Source organism: Temnothorax americanus, unplaced genomic scaffold, assembly GCF_048541705.1.
Source record: "Temnothorax americanus isolate GAGA-0224 unplaced genomic scaffold, ASM4854170v1 Scaffold11, whole genome shotgun sequence".
NCBI classification, from domain to species: Eukaryota; Metazoa; Arthropoda; class Insecta; order Hymenoptera; family Formicidae; genus Temnothorax; species Temnothorax americanus.
Genome location: NW_027509242.1, coordinates 581110 through 595841, shown reverse-complemented (window position 1 = coordinate 595841; position 14732 = coordinate 581110). Strand labels below are relative to the sequence as shown.

The window sequence follows — 14732 nt, the reverse complement described above, 5'->3', positions numbered from 1 at the left end:
GCGTCGTTTTATCTTTGTTTTTGTTGCTCACTAGCACCAGTGTTGAGAAGAGGACAGAATGATGCTCTTGCGTCAACTTGAGCAAACTTGAGTCGCTAAATGAAAAGTATACGCACGTATGGCTGCTAATTAGAAAATGTGCGCGAATGTTCGAAAACGATCCAATAAGTTGCTTTCCATTCACACTCACACTTTCAAGTGATCTCTGGAAGTGTCACTCCAGTTATGTAATTTATGCTCATCGGGTAGGATATATGTCTTTTGTATTTACTTGCTTATTTTGATGACAAAGCTATCGCCTAACAATTAACGATACATTGCAGGTTCATAATCTTACTTTTGATACGTGAGTCTTATTAAACTCATTAAAGCACACGGTCTCGATATTGTGGGTAAAAACTTGGTTAAATCTCCCTTGCCGGCATCCAAAAAGAACGTGCATTCAACTGATCGAATGAGTTTGGATGTAAATGGAAAGCAACTTATATCGCCGCGGAAGAACTTTTTTTTTCTATAAATATATCATATACTATTGTGAATAAGCGATTGTTACTCTTTTGCACCCCGACAAATAAGATTCAAGTATTCAACTAATAGTTTTTATCCACAATCGAGTCTATAACATCAGACTCAAAAGTAAGATTATAAACCTGATGTATTGTTGAATAAAAATCAAATTTTAATTAAACCGAAAAATTATATGATATATGTATATGTATGTCTAATTAATTAATTTTATTAAGACGTATCATATAATTCTATCGAATGTAAAACATTACAGGATAATAATAGATCTTAAAATTAATATCATCATATTTTATATATTAAATAAATTAATGTTACACCGTAAAACTAATAATACGCGAACTTTTATTAGACTGTCTATTTTTAATAGTAATCGGCAATATTCTTCAATTACTTCTGAAGATCCTATACGACGAACTTTAGATCTATCACACAATCAGCAGTATTGTAATTTGTGAATTATATAATATCTCGGGAAAGCGAATGAAAACGCTAAATTTATTTGGCAGCTAAGCATAAAATACTGTCGAGAAAATCATTGGCGTTTATGCGAGCGCATATTGCATTTCGTATACGCATGTGAGCTTTCAGCTTTGAATAGCGTTTAATGAATAGCGTTTAATAATGGGTCTCCGGGATAGGTACTTCTCATTGACGAACGCAGCGATAAGGATGATATCTCGGCTATGATCTCGATAGATATCATGAATAATATCTACGCGAATATCATTCGCGTCAGAATTTAGGATTCTATTTATAATTCGATACGTCGAGGGAAAATCATTTGATGAATCCAAGGTACACGCATGTAAAATGTATAAAATACGAACGTATATAAAATTGTAATATTACATATAATAATAAAATATTACAAATATTTTATTTCTAAAGTAATAGATAAATATATCTTAATTATTTCTTACATATATTTCCTACATTCTCTGTTTTAGTTCTTCATTCATTGACAAGGCCGAACTTGTCCTAGTCGTCATTCCGCAGAGTCCCAGCCACCTGTCTAATAATGCGCCTCCGTATCCGGTACCGCCTAACCGTTTCCGGGGCTGGATGTTACCCCCTGCGGCGTCCTCACACGCGACCCCCGCGCAAAAGGGGGCACGAGACCCCAAAAACCCTCCACGCTCCAATGCACCGCCTTCCCCAGTTTTCCTGATGGGGAACGGACCCTCCCGCGGCGGGTGCGTGTCTTCGGCATCCGGACGATCGATTTGTTATTACGGCTCGTCATTGTGTCAGTGTGAGGGAACAGTGACAACTCCAGCACTCGTGATCGTCGCTATTTTCCACGAACCGCATTCTAGGTAATCGTTCTAGAGACGTATGCTCTCAGGATACGATAATGCTGAAAACGTAGCGTCAATGATGAGACACTGGGTGAAAATAATCCACTTTCATTTATTTATTTAACTATTTACAACTACTGTGTGTAATACTGCTCCCTCTCATCTATTGTGAGATTTGGGGAACCCAACCCAGAGAAAGTTTCATTACTTTCACTCACGAATTTCAAAATTGCGAATTTTAAAATTATCCCTAAATAAATGCGGCTCGAAACAAGAATACAATATTCTTTTCTATCGTCTCAAATTAGAATTTGTATTATTACCTACAAAATTTGTATATAACATATTTTAATCGTTTATTTGGGAAATTAAATATACGCGTATGAGATATAATTCTTTTGGTCGGTATGATTAATGATTGGACGGAAAATCATCATTTAGAATGCACATCGCGCTGTGGATCCCGACGCAATTCGTGAACACAAATCGATTTCACACTCCCGCTGAGTATAAATTAATAGACACTTACGGGTGCGTTTCGATGGGTTGTGCGTTCCGTGTACCAGGTGTTAGCCGTGGCCTCCTCCTGCTAGGATGCACCGTGAAAAATCGCTTTATCCATGGAGCGGTTAATCCAGAGCCCCTTATGATTGCTCTGAAAATCTGTGTTTTAAATGTAACTCGGAGAGCAATTGAAAATGTCATCACAAGTCAGATGTAAAAATTTTTTCATTTTTTCGGTAATTTCGCCTTTTATCTCGCTTGCATTAATTTTCACAAAATTCTTGGTTCAAGGCGCCACTATAATACAATTTAAATCACGTAAAAGGCTTTGAAATGTATATTTACTTAGAAAGTATATGTTTTATTTTCCTCTCATAAGTTTGTCTGATATGGATTTTAAGTAATTTTGAGAAAAATCTAAAGCAGAAGCACACTATTAATTTTGATTTATAATTTGGTCTGTATATTCGAAATATGAAGGGGATGCTTTAAATTTTAGCGCATTTTATCGCGTTGTACCCTTTTTATTTTGCAAATATCGACGGCAAATCTTTTCGGCGGCGCGCGTAGGGATAATATTTATTCGATTGCCGATGCGAAGTGAGATTGCACGGATCGTCTCGTCATCGCCGGAATCGCATTTAAGCGCGTACACGTGGCCACGCGGGCTTTGCCATTTAAATCCGATCCCCTTTAGTTATCTCTCGATCTCGAGGATCAAAAATTCTGCCGGACAATGGACCCGTCCCGACGCGGTATTTTCATTTCGGATTATACCGAAACAAGCTGCGGCCGCTACATTCGATTGAAGTATACGCGATTAGCAAAACAAAAAGAGAGAAGCGATTCTTGGTTTTTCTAAAAGCCACTTTGGGGAATCTGTAATTCGCATCAGAATTCAGAATTGTATATTTCATATAATTTTATGTACCGTGCATATGTATATCATTGTCGTAAAACCGAATTTCGCAGCTCCCAAGTTCTCCTTGTTAGATAATATTTGGATTAAATCTTTCTTTGAAAAAGTTGCTTATTACATATACATTACGAATATAATTATAAAACACCGATTAAATATTTTAATTACTTTAACACGTGTGATACTACACGCGAAAAGTGTCAGTGTGCAAGATGCAATTATTAATGAATGGGGATATTAATTACAGCCGTGGGAACTGGAAACGCCATTTTCCCGATTCTTTCCGGAGAAGCGTCACAGATGGAACTTATAACTCACCCAGGTTCGACGTACCCTCACCTCATAATTTCGGAGCTGCTAATTATCGATGTGTAATAGATGAGGCCCCAAATCATCCGGAAATGTAAGGATATTTGTAACAGGCCTTAGTTTATTAGCTGAGCGGCATTATCAAAAAGAGAATATCTCCTCTGAATTTATCTATTGCTAAAAATACTATTGTAAATACTAAATACATAAGATAAAACAGTTTTAATACAATTATTCTCTCATTACAATATAAAAAGTGATTGTTATATAAATACAATAAATATTATAATAAATAATTCTAATAATAACTATAAATATAATATAGATAAGTAATTATTATTGCAGGCTAAGAAAATAGTTTTCAAATTAAATTACAATTACTGCAGAAAATAATACAAATCGATATTTTTGTCGTGACAAAAGAATTAAACATTTTCTTTAAAATATTATATTAATTCTAAGAAATCTTATTGCACAGTAAAATGAAAATAACATATTTCACTTATAATAATTTTTGCCAAGTGCAAAATCTCGTAAAAAATAATTGGTGGAGCTTTATTTTATTTGTGAAATATTTTTCCTCTTCGGGGGGTAGATTTTCTGCTAACGACCATCGAGATAATTTTTATGTCGCGACAAGAATGCATTCGACTCAAAACAGGTGACATTCTCTTTTTATTCCCGACACGTGATACCTTTTACACAAAATTGTAGTAAATATTGTCTGGTTAGAGAATGATGCGTGCATCTGGCAAACATATTGCCGGCGTAGCAGTAGCGCATTATTAAACGTTATTATCTAGCGCTTAATAACGTGTTGGTGAAATCAGATCCTACCTGTTACGGTACGCATAATTACAGGTTCGCTCGACAGGGCCAAATGTCGCCGAAGTGGTTAACCCGGGACGCAACCCTTTGCAACGACGTTGCGGCTGCACGTGACTCGCACGTGCGACCAATTTCTTTTCTATTGCGACAAGCTTATCCGTGATTCGACGATGTGCTCTTCGCCGTTGTAACAGATTCTCGAGAGAGATATAACAACTCGAGCGCAAAAGCGAATTAGCAATTGATGAGAGATAAGGAGGGGAAGATCGTCAAGAATTGCGTGAAATAGCAAGAAAATATTTTGCATGTATCGCAGTTGCCTTATATGTATAATTATACCGTATAATTATATTATATATTATAAATATTATAGTTTGACTGCAAATCCCATCGCTTTAGACTATTTATAATTTGTGTCAGATATCAAGACAAAATTCTATTTATATTTTGCGTGCCATGTGTACCTTAATATTTTACGTATGCTTGTGTGGTATTCTAATTCTTGTAATGCATATTACGCGGTTCACACATAAGGCTATAAATAAAATTTTATCTTAAATAATGACGCGAAATTATAGATTGTCTAAAGTTTTATATATTGTTGTATATATTTCTATATATTATTTATTTTGACATGTTTCTTCTATGCACATATCTTTATAAAATATATATAATATGTTTTATGTCTTATATATATATATATATATATATATATATATATATATAATACAGCCCATCAAAATTGATGTATGTTTAGGTAAAGGGCTGCGTACAAGTGTGAAAAAAACCATTAATGTGCTTCACTTTATTACTTGGCGTCGCAAGTTTTCTCTCGCTCGACGGTTTATAACCGGCTTTCTTCACTGCGATGGACTTTCGTTCGTGTCCGTCGGACAATTACGAATTCATGAAGCCGCCATAGGCTGCACTTGAAAATTCTGTAAGTTCGATATGGAGAAAACCTATAGTTAGGCAAGTTCGCAAATAACGAATTACATTCAACAACGATGAAAACTTTTCGCGAAAATGCCAAGCGTAAGGGGCAACGCTTTATTCAGTAGTTGGCGACAGACAGTTGACGGCTATGGAATGAAACATTATCGTTTTAATGATTAGCGTTTTTAATGAGCTTGAGTAGAATATTTAAAAGAATATTCAAGTATTTGACAAGATTATAAAATTTACCTATAAATTATTTACATTTATATTCCAATAGTTCGTATCTTACATATTTTATATAGTTACAATTGTCGCTGTCTGAGAAAAATCGAAAGAAAGTCTTTTTCTATGCTATTCATATCTGATTTTACTGTCAAAATAAATAGCTATTAATATATCTCATGCAGAGAGAAATAATAGTTGCCATGTTTTCAAAGATCCTTCAATTAATTTAGATTTCATTTTTTTTGTTACATGCCTATTCCAGCTTGAATTACTTTGATATAAGCATGATTTATTAATATTTTAGCAGCATAATCAAATAATTAATTTCGCACAATTTTAGATTTTCAAGCATTTGCTCGCTAAATAAACTCTCACTAATTTTTCTGCTTGATTGTATCCGATGGCGAAGTTTAAACCCGTTTCTTCAATTCGTTTTTCTATATTTTTTAGACGTGATTGCGCGGATTTTCTTTATGTAAGAGTCAGCTTGTCATTTTTGAGAAAGTATACGTTCCGATAAGCCGCGGTTCTCCCGACGGCGTTCCGGGACGTCGTTCCTAGGAACGGGAACGACGACGGTTCCTTATCAGATCGATGAAGAGGCGGCACCGCTACCCCAGCAACCAAGGGGTAGGCAGGCTCTGCTGGTCGCGCGCTCGACGAATGGGGTCGTAGCTGGGCTTTCAACCCCGGCATGGCTTCCGCCTTGCTGTTCGCCGCTTTTCGATTTTAGTCCAGCGAGAGACCACCTGAACGATCGTAGCACGGTAGGTGGTCCGCAGGTCGGCAGGAAGCTGCGGAAGCTCACGACTTTCGGGCGCGAAATCGGCAAACCCTTGGAAGAACATTCGTGCGACAATTTGGTGACGTTTCTTGTGACGAGCAGATCTGCGGGGACTGTCTAAATTGTCAACGCGAGTGCGTGAGAAGAATAATAAGGAAACTTGAAGAACGACTTAAGAAGAACCTTAAATTAGCGCTGTTTTTTTACAGACACTCAGAGACTATAGTCGTGACAGCCTGGACAATCGTAAAAATCGTGAATATTTCAGATGTTAATGTAATCGCAAAGTGCAATTAGGGAACTTTTTCTAGGATATATTTAAGACACGTGAATTTTCTTATAGTGATTGCTATAAGAATTGCAGACGATAATCGTGGTAACCTGGACAATCGGTGTGATGAACAAATCTGAGGGAGGACGATTAAAGTGTCAGTTGCAAAATGCAATCTGGCAACTGAAAGATGGCATCCTCAAAATGTTTCAGAAATAAGTAAATTCTTTATAATGGAAAGAATGGCCAAATGCAATCGTAATATTTAAAATCAGATGTCTTCGTTGAAAAAACCGTTTATGTTCGCGAAAATAGAATATAATTTAGAGTGCCATCATTTTTATCTAATAAACGAAAAAGTATATATAATTATAACAGAAGCGTTCGCACACGTAATTACAATATTTCCCAATAGAAGTTCCTGAAAAATCTTATGCAAACATTTCTTGCAATGAAAAAGTAAACGGAGTTACGCGTTAAACCTAATGACGCGTGAAACAAACAGCAATGTAAAATCAGCAATGGAATAATGACGGAGAAGATTTCAAGTCAATGTAACTAATTGATGCCCAGTATAACTAATGCGTTGCAATTTCTACCACTGTTCTTCCGCAATTATACAAGAAAGTGAATTAAAGATTTGTTAAATGTAGAAAGATTTTATAATCAAGAAAGGATAAAAATATGAGGACGCATAATAAGAAGATGTCATAAGTAGCATCGTTGGACACGAATCGAAGCATCTCGAGGCGTAAGCGCCAAGTGTTAACAAGTGTTTGGACAAATCTCGACACGTGCCCGGAGTGGTTCGCCAAGACACGTGTCGCTGTTTAGAAATATTATCCTGCACGCGCCTAGGTGGCACGTGTCGATCGTATCTCTCCCGATCCTCGAGACGTGCTCGAGGACGCCGTAAGCGCGATCGAAAATTCCGGCAAACGATGCGATCGTTCGACGCATCGTCCGATAATTAAATGATTATCGCTCAAGGCGTTTAAAACGAAGAATTAAATGGCGTGAGATACAGGACAGTCTCGTCGTTCTACTTCTAGTCACATAATCTAGTCATATTTTTCGTTAATTAGTGATCGATCTTCAGATCTATTATAACAAGCGACATTAAGGGAAATAGATTGTAATTAACAGCCGGGAGACCCCTAATCATCAAATCTGGGTGATTATTGCGCGAACTGGATACCGGACACCGCCATCATGTATTCGATGGACAATCTCGAGCGGGATATGATGAATCGGCATTACATATACGAGGCGCACAGCTTCCTCGGCAACCCGGTGATTCCGGCTTTGCCGCCGCACTGCGGGGTACCGACCACGGCGACGCTTCCGGCGGTGATCCCGTCGCAGATCCCGTCGTCCCATCACCCGTCCGGTAGCACCGGTAGCACCAGCGGCAGCGAGCATTATCTCTACGACGAAAACAGCAGTGACAATGAGAGCGTCTACAGCAGCGATCAGGAGAATCACGCGAGAGAGTGAGTGCGCTTCGCGTGTCCGCGGAAGTGCTTCCGCCACTTTGTACTCTCGGACCTCTTTGTTTGCTCTTTCCTTTCTTTTCTCTCAGCCTGGAGAACCCAGAGATGATCTTTCTCCTCGAAAAATTGCTGATTCTTTAAATTCGGCTTAAAATTAATTCGACAAAATTTACTTTGAAATATTAATTTTCTGAAGTAACGATATTTCAGGTCATGTCACGCAATCTTTAAAATGACACTTCTTGGGTGCTGGGTGATACTAGAGCATATATTTTAATATTAAACTATGAATAAAATCGAATTTCTTTGATTGCGCTTTATAAATTCGTGTAAGTAACGTTCGCTACTTTTGCGCGTAGACGAAGTCGGAGTAACCGGCGCGGCGGGGCACCGGGAAAATGTCCGAGACAAGTGCAGGTACAGCAACGGCAGGCGGCGAACATGAGAGAGCGAAGACGTATGCAGAATATAAACGACGCTTTCGAGGGCTTGAGGGCCCACATACCGACCTTGCCGTACGAGAAGAGACTGTCGAAAGTCGACACGCTAAAGCTGGCGATCGGTTACATAAACTTCCTCAACGAGCTCGTCAGGGCGGACAAGGGTAACGACTCTTTGACGGGCAATAGCGGTCTCTCGAGGTGCTCCAGCCGGGACGAATCCAAGAAGATCATAGTCCGTGGTGAGGCCAATTTTAATTACATCTCTAAGGGCAGTTCTCGATTAATGCGTCGCGACAGTCAATTTAATTTCTACTTATGTCGAAAGATATTATTTATTAAGTCTTTCATAAGGTTGACATTAAGCCTTTTATAACGCGAAAAATTTGATTGGTTCATCTCTTTAGACTTACAGCATTAAACCGACGTCGTTAAACCAGAATTAAAATTGCTCTAAATTAAAGTCTACTTGAAATTATAAAATGGAATTTTATGTTTGCTATATAGCTTTTCCGAATTATGATATTTTTGACGAGTTGACGAAAGGAAAATCGAGTCGCAACTAATCGAAACGTGTTAACGTCGAGAGCTGCCAATATTTTGTACGATGTAGTCGCGTATTCTACGCGCGTGGGTTAAATTTTGTAACGTGACGTACGACACGTGTATACAAAATTGGAAACTCGTTGAAATTTCGTCCGTGATTCGATTTTCACTGCGCTGGCCGCGAGATTTGGTCCGATAATGCAGAACGGTATTGCCGCACTTCACACTATTTCGATATTATGTGCACAACGTATTAGCGTCGGGCCAGCGCGGCGCGGGCGCGAGCTGCTTCCGCCCTACGCGGAATCATAGGTCGATTTATCATAATTACCCATCTACCCTTTATTCCAGGACAGGTGTCCCCGTTAGATATGGGGTGCTTCGAGGTGAATTCGCCTGTCCAGGGATAATTGAGAGATTATCAAAAAAGTTTCGGGAATCGCGCGTAACTGGCCCGTTACGTACACGCTTCGCTCTCGCGCGAGTTTTATTAACTTTCGATTTTTTTAATTGCGATTTATCGCGAAAATTAGTCGAGGTGTTTATCTATGCGGAGGCATTGATATTTTGGCAATTTCAATCGTTAATTTCACACTTTTTTCATGGATTAAGGTAAAAGTTCCTGTGCCGATTAAAATCCATTTTCCGCGACCTCACGGTCACCAAGCTTATAGCTAATCTTCATCGAATTGCGACTTTCAGGCAGCGGTGGGAATCCGTTCATCTCACACTCGCTCTCGTGGTCGAGAAAATCGGATATCTCGCCGAACGGCACGATGTATGCGAAGGTCTGGACGCCGGAAGATCCGCGAACATCGAAAAACGGGACGACGTTCGAGTAGACGGCGAATTTGAAGGGAAGGATCGGACGCGTCGCAAGGTCCGCGAGGATGTTTCTCCACGCATCAGGGTGTTATTTAGTGTTTAAGGGAAAGCGTGTCTAGTCACACCGGTCCTCGATTTGTACCTTACGATCGTCGAAGTGTCTCCGATTTTTCGGGCGACGGGGATGGTCACCGATATTTATACATCTCTTGCGACTTCGTCGGGAAGGCGTTACAGCTTGAATTGAATTAGCCATTGTAAGATATACGCGCGTAAAAATTTGAGTTACGGGAGTTTTTTTATTTAAAAGTGGAAACATGATTCTTGTTTATTACTTTTTTTTAAATAGTATTACAAATGCAGTCTGAGTGTCTTCGACAGAATTTTGAGATACTACGAAACATGTTTTTGAAAGAGAATAATGTTTTCTTGATTTATTTCTGGAGCGATTGTTCGCGTTTATTTTGCGATGGTCGATTCAGTTTAATTCTTGCCGGTCTGCGTTACGCAGATCTATGCGTTTGTATCTACGAGATGTTTTTACAAACGTTCCGTGGAACGTGCTTTGTAAATAGGAATTATCGAAATAGGCGAATTACAATGAGATAAGCACCGTTTATACATAATTAGCGCGACGTAAGAGAGATGATGCATAGCGAGCATCATTACTGCTACTGTGAATAACAAAGCCAAATAAATGTAGTTCCGAGAACCTCATTGCGTTTATTATTCACCTCGCAGGTCTTTCAAAGGTATGGACAGACAAAACTCACGTCCCTTTCTTCGAAAGGAAATCGAAGCATGCAGATAAGTAAAATTCCTGATGGTAAACCCCACAAACTAAATTTCACTTCGTCTATAAACGCTTTCATCAGTTAAATAACATAATTGAGTCGCGTCGAAGTCAAGATAACTATAATTATTTAAAAAAGGCTCCGTTAAACTGAGACAAAAGATGAAAGTTTTATATGTCTTTGCAATATTAAGAAACTTATCGATGCCATGCCGTTATTTGATAAAGTTATCACCGTGGAGCTTTTAAGTCATCGAATCTCGTCCGCGTTTCTGTAGTTTCGTGATTTCGAAGATGTTTTAAGCAGCATTGTGCCGAAATAGCGCAGCGGCAAGATGGCCGAAAGCGCCGAAGGGTTGATAGCGCTCTAAAAGGTGCTCCTTGTGTTTTAGCAGGGGTGGATTCAGGAGAGAGAGAGAGAGATAGAGAGAAAGAGATGGCAAGGAGAGAAAGAGAGCAGGAAACGCGGGGAGACGCGGTGGGCGGTACGTCGATATTGCGGCGTCGCGGCGCCCTGCGACTCAGCGGGGATAATGGCGTCGACGGCTGCGAGTCTTCTCACGATCCTTCGCTTCTTCCTCCTCGTCGTTCGCGACGCCGTGGCCAGTTCCCGTTTCCCGCGCTCTACCTCTTCCTCTCCCTCTTTCTCTCTATATTTCCAGTTGCCGTTGCGGGGATCTATTATCGCACATCATTATCGTCATTAGCAACTCCGCGAGGCCGCGAGCAACGCGGAAAATAATAAGGAACTTCAATCCTGCGTTGCGTTATTACGCGTTCATATAGGGTGAAACATTGTCCAGTCTATTACAATCGCGATGGTCTTTTTTATTAACATGAGTTTCATTATGCGTGATTGCATTCTGGAAAAATAACGGTGACCTTGAGAACTCTTAGACACCTCCGTCTAACGAGTCTATTTTACGCGTTGTTCTGACACCTCTCTCAAAGCTTCGCGTGCCGCTTGATTCTTTAATGCATCATACTGTAATTAATTAAAAAATGAATCATCTCGTATGCATTTAAATGTCTGCTGCATAAATATCTTTTAACAAATTACGTACATATCATCTTCTTTATCTCTTGTATAATTTTTTAGACGTTGAGGGAATTATAGATGCAAGATCGTCTTAAAGATTTTTTCTTTCACGCGGAGTAACGCGAGGAATGCAGATTTGTTCTCTCTCCTCAAGCAAAAAAATTGAAAAAATAAAATGAGGGTTAAAGCCTGGGCAGAGTTAAAATTTTCCCCGAAATTCGGAGTTGTCTCTCAGTCAGACAGATTTAAATAAAATACAGTGCGCGAGCCGCGCTCACTCGGCGACCCGCAGAGCGCGGTGGGCTACTATCAGCTGTGAAAACAGCGTTGTTTATAGACACCGCGGCACAATGAGGTGTAATTGAATCCATATTCTACCGGGGGTGTGTGCCCGGTGAACCCGAACCCTCTCGACGTCGAGGGGGGCCAGCGGAACGGCGCGCGGCCCCCCTCGCCCTCGAGTACTGCCTCCGGGGTGGTTGTACTTAACGGTTCGGGAAATCGAGGGTGGCCGTCGATTTGTGGACAATTAGGGACGATTTCGTGGCCTCCGCCGGGAGGAGGAGAGGAGGCGAGTCGCGTATAACTACGATCGATTCCAAACTTTCATCGTTTGATAAGACGCGTCTCGTGTCATTCGATAAACGTGTCCGACGAACGTACGATAATCTTCGACTCGACTCGCCGAATTTGAAGAAAGATTTCGCGAGAAATAAAATTTAGAATTTTTCATAAAATCCTTTCTGCGTGCTTGTAAAGAAGCCGGAGAGACTGCTCGGATGACTTTCGGGCAAACATCCCTTTTCTATTCGTCTCACACTTGAATCGCATAATTTTAATATAGCTTATTCTCTCAACTTTATCCGAACAGAATCCCATATAAATTCTTATTAAAAAATGCAATATTAAAAGATACTTGATATATATATTTTAAATAACAGATTCTTTCAAAAAGGAAGTCTACATGAGATTTGAAGTCGTAATTTGTCCGAATCTCGAAAGGAAAAACTTCCAGTGATTATGGGACTCTCATCCGTTTTATACAGGAAACTAGCTTGTTTTAAGATAATATTTGTGAATGGCGATAAGAAATAACGTTAATATTAAAGAGGAACTGATAATGTATATCGAAACGAGCGTCTTATCAAATATGCGCTCTCTCGAGAGAATATATGAATCGGTTTATAGAGCGTTCGAGTGACCGAGAGCTTATCTGGGTTGACGCAGGTGTGGCGATACACCTGCCTTTATCGCTTGCACGCTCGATCGGGGTGAACAATTTTTTTAACCCCAAACTAATACACGCGAGTCAAGTAATAATCGAATAATAAAAAAACACGTAGCCTTGTAGTTAAAAAAAAAGATACAAATTAATCTAGACGACACAATTTGCAATCGCTCTTTAAATCATATATACACAAAAGAGATATAACATTTCCTATCAAAAATAAAATTTTAAACCCCACTTCGTGCGCCAGGAATTGCACGTGACAGTACTTGCAATTTTTCCATCGCCTTTTAACAATTATTATTCATTAGAATGTAAAGGTGTCTGTAAAGGGTTACGATGAACTGATGGCAACCGAATATCGGGCACAACCGTCCGGAAAGAAGCGGTCATTGAGAGGCGCGAAAGTTCAGTGCTCCGCATTGAGCCTAATCTGCTCTAACGTCACGGTACGATGATCCCGTGAAAATTAGCAAACCATAGAATCCGGGTATATCCGGGGCTCCCCGCCCTTCAGCGGAGCCGCGCATTAAGGGTACCCCTCTTGTCGCGAGGGGTACACTTGTGTTGATCCTCGCAGCTGGAGTGACACACAAATACAGTATTAATTCACGATTCTCGTGTCACAATAATGGTACCCGACGTCCGCGTGTTACAACGTAACGTGGAGATGTAATAGCGTCCGAATGGAGATATAATACTTCGCTTCCCCCCCTTGCTTGTCGTATACGTATCCTTGTCCGAAAGAATTTTAAAGATCATATACAATTAATATAATTTTGCACTTTTAGATACAATATAAGTTTAGAAAAATTAATTCATATATTATGCGCTGAAAAGTAATTTTATATATGCATGGCAGCTATTTAAATCTTTTTTTGTTGCGAGAAATTAGATACACATTGTTAAAAATATCAGTCTCATGATACATTCTTTTTTCTTTCTATAATCGTAACGAGGACAGATCGCAATTAAAAAACATGCTTCTACGTGATAAATGACAGACAAACTATTTTACTTATATCGCAATAAATAAAAATTATCTGATATTAAGTCATTGTAAAATAAATCATTACTAAAAATACAGTGTACTAAATTTAAGAATATTATATCAAGATACGATAAGAAAATGGTAAGAAAATCCAATGTGCCACAGGAGAACACGATCTTCAACGGAACCAAAAAGCATTGAATAATTTAAATATTAAACGCAAATTCCATAGAAGCTTAATTTGCATTATTTGCGAATTTATTCATGCGTTCTGTCGCATTTACGTTTAAAATTTATACAAAGTACAGAACTTGTTAAACGCACCCTTTCCTTCGTACGTCGGGACCGAGACACGAGAGAAAGAGAAAGGGAGACTCAAGTGATGCAGAGAGTTGAAATCAAAGAGAGCAACCATCCACCCTGCGGCTCGCCTCGCTCCCCCGGGGGATGAAACTGGCACACGCAAATACCTAGGCAGCTGCACCCTCAGAGTGGTTGTCCGTCACCCCCCACCCCCCGAAATCTCTAGAACTCGCTAGCACCACTTTTCCTCCGGAGTCCGTCCTCTCCTCTGCTTTATTATATTCCAATTATCTCTCTTCGGAGATTTAAGCCCGATCATAAATATAATCCCCGTGCGGTGCCACGATTGTGACGAGTGACACGATTTTGAAGGGGGAGAAGCGACAAGACTGCGATGTTAAAAAAAAATGATACGGATGATTGCTCTTTAGGGAACCATCAAAAATTATTTTTTGAAAATTTTTTATGT

At 39.4% G+C, this 14732-nt stretch overlaps 2 protein-coding genes across 4 annotated transcripts; both read left to right on the top strand.

The window, feature by feature from the left end:
- Positions 1-24: 24 nt before the first annotated feature.
- Positions 25-6881, top strand: LOC143908076 (uncharacterized). Its single transcript, XM_077425368.1, has 6 exons — positions 25-106; positions 1167-1323; positions 1476-1844; positions 3497-3652; positions 4420-4713; positions 5144-6881. The coding sequence occupies exons 2-5, from the start codon at positions 1313-1315 to the stop codon at positions 4547-4549; spliced, it is 666 nt and encodes a 221-aa protein (XP_077281494.1). The 5' UTR covers positions 25-106; positions 1167-1312; the 3' UTR covers positions 4550-4713; positions 5144-6881.
- Positions 6287-10621, top strand: Fer1 (48 related 1). 3 transcript variants are annotated; one of them, XM_077425289.1, is made up of 4 exons: positions 6291-6468; positions 6544-8098; positions 8458-8780; positions 9787-10621. In XM_077425289.1, the coding sequence occupies exons 2-4, from the start codon at positions 7818-7820 to the stop codon at positions 9924-9926; spliced, it is 744 nt and encodes a 247-aa protein (XP_077281415.1). In that variant the 5' UTR covers positions 6291-6468; positions 6544-7817; the 3' UTR covers positions 9927-10621. The 3 variants fall into 3 exon arrangements, with proteins under 3 accessions (XP_077281425.1, XP_077281415.1, XP_077281405.1); XM_077425279.1 differs by having other exon boundaries at positions 6291-6824; positions 7021-8098; XM_077425299.1 differs by having other exon boundaries at positions 6287-8098; positions 8458-8777.
- The last annotated feature ends 4111 nt before the right edge of the window (positions 10622-14732 follow it).

Coding starts and splice junctions, on each gene's coding strand:
- LOC143908076 (XM_077425368.1), top strand. Junction 1,845..3,496: donor TTCCACGAACCGCATTCTAG/GTAATCGTTCTA, acceptor TATTAATTACAG/CCGTGGGAACTGGAAACGCC. Junction 3,653..4,419: donor GCCCCAAATCATCCGGAAAT/GTAAGGATATTT, acceptor GCATAATTACAG/GTTCGCTCGACAGGGCCAAA.
- Fer1 (XM_077425289.1), top strand. CDS start 7,818: ATGTATTCGATGGACAATCTCGAGCGGGATATGATGAATCGGCATTAC. Junction 8,099..8,457: donor CAGGAGAATCACGCGAGAGA/GTGAGTGCGCTT, acceptor TTTTGCGCGTAG/ACGAAGTCGGAGTAACCGGC. Junction 8,781..9,786: donor CAAGAAGATCATAGTCCGTG/GTGAGGCCAATT, acceptor TGCGACTTTCAG/GCAGCGGTGGGAATCCGTTC.